Source organism: Orycteropus afer, unplaced genomic scaffold, assembly GCF_000298275.1.
Source record: "Orycteropus afer afer isolate SDZICR_OR568_19922 unplaced genomic scaffold, OryAfe1.0 scaffold00438, whole genome shotgun sequence".
Lineage (NCBI taxonomy): Eukaryota > Metazoa > Chordata > Mammalia > Tubulidentata > Orycteropodidae > Orycteropus > Orycteropus afer.
In genome coordinates, this window is record NW_006922025.1 from 2544502 (window position 1) to 2548715 (window position 4214).

Genomic DNA, 4214 nt, shown 5'->3' on the forward strand with positions numbered 1-4214 from the left:
GTAAACTGTGGTCAATGACATGAGACAAAGTATATGTGAACTGCTGTATGGAAAGTGAATTTGCTCTGTAAATCTTCACCCAAATCACAATAAATAAATAAATAATAAAATGTAATAAATAAATAAATGAGTGGGTGGAAAAACAAGACTCAGAAGCAGCAAAAACTCATTACGAAAATGCATTTCAAATGCTAATTAAAAACAAACACAAACACATTTTGGACTGCCCGTTCCTGTAGTAGGAGGTGTGGTGGAGAATAATCCCTTGCAATACCCTCTGCCCCAGTACCCTTTTATAGTTACGTAAGAAACTGTTTAGATGCTGGGTCAACCATTTCCAAGTTCCGTGCTTCTCAACTTTAGTTATTTCCACTATGTCCATGAAGCAAGGACAGATGCTACAAATAAGGGCACAAGATGGAAGACATCCCTCAGGTGACACAGAGGTGAACCCTGGCCTACCCATTCTCAAGTGCAGAATGAGCAGCAGACAATCAGGAGAGGTCCAACACACAGGTAATTGGCAACTGAGATTTATTTAAACAACCATAAGTCAACAGGAAACAGCACAGCAACCCTAGTAACTGAAGTCCCTCAGAGTGTGGGATGAGACGGGGAAGCGAGGCCTGCCATCACTGAGGACTCTCTGCATGTCTCCTCTGGGACGGCTAGTGGCTTCAGCTCCTGGCTCAGCATGAGTCCTTAACAGATTAGTAAGTGATCTCCTTTAAACCTGGAGGGAGAAAACCCATAATGCTGTGAAAGAGACTCTCATGGCATAGAGCAGAGCAAACAGACAGAGGTGAGAGATATGAACCTGCTGCAGGCCCAAAGTGACTGGCCCTGGGGCACCAGCCAGAAGTCTGACTACTGCAGTTCTAGTCTCCTTTATGTAAGGTGAGATTTCACAAGGAAACATGAGTTTGAATTAAGACTGTGTTTATGGCTGGTCTTAAAGGCATTAAGAAAGCATTATAAGAGCTTACGGACTCTCTGAAGTTAATGCAGAAAGTCCACCCTTCATGCTGAACTGTGAGCAAATACAGAAGAGTTCTTTGCCTTGCACACACAAGCACTGCCGTCACAAAGCAGCCAGGACAGTGGGTGCAATGAACGCTCCGTACATAAAAATGTCCAATAGTGTTATTCAATAAAAACTAGAACTAACATAAAAGAATTAAAACCACCCACATTTCCAAAAGTACAGAAAGTTTAAGTGAATTTGGACATAGCCACATGAAAGAATTTAGTTAAACCATTCAAATTACATTCACTGAGAGTTTTAATGGCAAGGAGAAATATTTTTGTTATAATATTAGGTTAAAAAAATCAGAAGTCAAAGTTATAAAATATACAATTTTAACTCTTGATAAAAACAAAACAATAGAATAAGAGCAGAAGAAAAAAGTTACTAGACGCTACCACTGAGTGATATAGGTGGTTTTCCTTGTCTTCTCGATTACTTTCTAAAATTTTCCAAATTTTCTACTAAGTATTACGTTGTTTTTATAACTTGGAGAATATCTATATAAAAACATACTAATAAATAATTTTAAGTTGAAAACAAATTAAAAAGGACTCTGTGTGCTGATCTAACAGCTGTGTAAATTTGTAAACTAGTTCAATGATAAGCCCACGGGGGCTCACGTCAACCTGGAATTTTCACATAGGAGAAAAACGATACTTATTTCTGTCAAGTTCTTTGTTTTATATCAATTACCTCCACAAGGTCGAATGTCATTTGATTACATCTGTAGGAAGCTTGAAGGACGGCTACTACATTAAGTGCTCTTGTCTGGGGAGACATCCGACCAAGGGATAAGCACTGGCACAGTCAAGATCAACACACTGTCCAGTTGTATAGGAGGAACTGGTTCAAGACCAATGTAATAACAAACACTGAAATGTGGATCCGAGCTCCTGCCCCATGCATCACTCTACCGTGGCTAGTGAACTACACACTGACCCTAAGAGGTAAGAGGGCAAAATGTGACACAGAGCTGCATGGGTTTGTTAAAGAGATGTAATGATGTCTGTGTTTAACACTTAATTTACTTGGTTTGTTGATTAAAAAGTCAAATATCGGCTACATTTAAGCTAACTTTGAACTCTCAAGGTCTATTATCTTCCAAATAAAGAAATGTCACGGTAGAAGTCCACACTTTTTTTGGGAGGGTGGGGGTGGTCCACATGTGTTATCTAACTTGTCCTTCTGGTTCTGTTCCATAAAAACAGAAGCTGGAACAATGAATTCTCTGGCTGCGTCCATGTATACACGCACACAGTCTCTGTACTATAAAAACAGAAACTGTACCAATTAATTCTCTGGCCGTGTCCATGTGTACATGCATACAGTCTCTGTACTATAAAAACAGAAGCTGTAACAATTAATTCTCTGGTTGCATCCATGTATACACGCATACAGTCTCTGTGCTATAAAAACAGAAGCTGTAAGAATTAATTCTCTGGCTGTGTCCATGTATACACGCATACAGTCTCTGTACTATAAAAACAGAAGCTGTAACAATTAATTCTCTGGCTGCGTCCATGTGTACACGCATACAGTCTCTCCTTCTTTCTGGGTCTAAAGTTCCAGTCTGACATTCTGTGGAGAAGGAAAGTTCTCCATTTTTCTAGGTTAAATCAGCAAAAACACAATCACACACCTAGTTCATTTCCTCCTTTCGTTGCCCAGCAAAGGCAGTAATGCTGCATGAGCTGCTCAAGAAGCTCCATTTCATCCAGGAATTCAAGTGACTCTATCCTACGGAGAGAATGAAATTAGAACAATGCTCAGCTGTACATTATGCAATTACAAAGGAGAATGCTGACCCAGCACCATGGACAAGATGTTCATGACACAGTAAGTGAAAAGGAGCAGGCTACAAAATAGTGTTCACGGTATGTTTCTGTTTTAGTAGAAAAGAAGAAAAAATATCATTAAAAAAAGTCAAAAGACAAAGGACAAACTAGAAAAAAAAATTACAGGACAAATGACAATGTTAAAAAAAAAAAAAAAAAAGATAGGCAAAAGACCAGTTTACCAGCAAAGAAAAAGAGACTTTCAACCTCATTTACAATAAAAGGAATATAAATTAAAATACAAGACACTTTCAATTGTCAAACTGACAAAGATTATAAAGGGTGATATAAACTTTGAAAGGACATGGAAAAAGGTGCTCTCCTGTCTTACAAAACAGTACAATTTCTTTGTAGGAAATCTGATAATCCAATTGTGGTGGTTATGTTTGTGTGTCAGCTTGGCTGGGCCTGGTTGAGTGGCTGGGCAGCTGGTGATAGTTATTTCCCATGATGAGACTGGCAGTCAACTCCATGGTAGTATCTACCACAAGCAGCTGAGTAGCTGCCTTTGGGATGTGGTCTGCTTCCTGTATATAAGGAGAAGCCTTGGGAATGGTCTCTAGCATATGGCATGCCTGGACCCTGCATGTAGTTGTGTCGTTGTTCAGCACCTGCCATGCTCTGCCGACCCTGAATTAATGAACTTGAATTAATGGCCTGCCATGGGGTTTGGTAACATCGGGACTGTGCCTTTTTACTTGTCAACCTTGGGGTTTCTCAGCCTCAGCAGCCAGCAGCTGTCTGAGTGAAGAAAAGCCTCTAGCTCCAGTGGGCTGGGAGCAGAGGCAGAGCTGGATCCCAAGGTTGAGGGGCTTTCACCCAGCCCCTAGAGCCTGGCACTTTGAACTTGGACTTAAAGCCTCCAAACTGTAAGCGAATAAACTCCTGTTTGTTAAGGCCATCCACATTTGTGGTATATTCTTGTCAGAGTGGCATTAGGTAACCAGAACACCTATCAATATTTAAAATGTACATCCTTTGACTCAACAATTCTGCTTTTAATAATTTACCCTGTATATGTACCAAGAAGGAGCTCTGGTAGCGTAGTGCCTAAGGCATTTGACTGCTAACCAGAAGGCTGGCGGTTCAAACCCACCAGCCACTCCTCAAAAGGGAGGTTGGGCAATCTACTTCCATAGTGATACTGCCTCAGAAACCCAAGGAGGGGTCACCATGAGTCTGATACGATAGCAATGGGTTTTTTATGTACCAAGATGTATGCTCTCTGTAGCACCATAAAAGGGTTGAATGAAGCACATTCGTTTAATAGGGTACTATGTAGCCATTCAATAACAACGGGGTAGGTTTATCTGTATTGACATGGAACAAGCTCCAAGACATATCATGGAATT

At 40.4% G+C, this 4214-nt stretch overlaps 1 protein-coding gene across 1 annotated transcript in view; it reads right to left on the reverse strand.

Annotated features, from left to right (window-relative positions):
• Window positions 1-710: 710 nt before the first annotated feature.
• LCMT1 (leucine carboxyl methyltransferase 1) overlaps window positions 711-4214 on the reverse strand; it is a 75835-nt gene continuing 72331 nt past the window's right edge. The window contains exons 10-11 of the mRNA XM_007954170.2: window positions 2667-2764; window positions 711-733 (exon numbers count right to left, since the gene is read on the reverse strand). Coding sequence (XP_007952361.1) covers window positions 711-733; window positions 2667-2764 — 121 coding nt within the window. The remainder of the gene's footprint in view (window positions 734-2666; window positions 2765-4214) is intronic.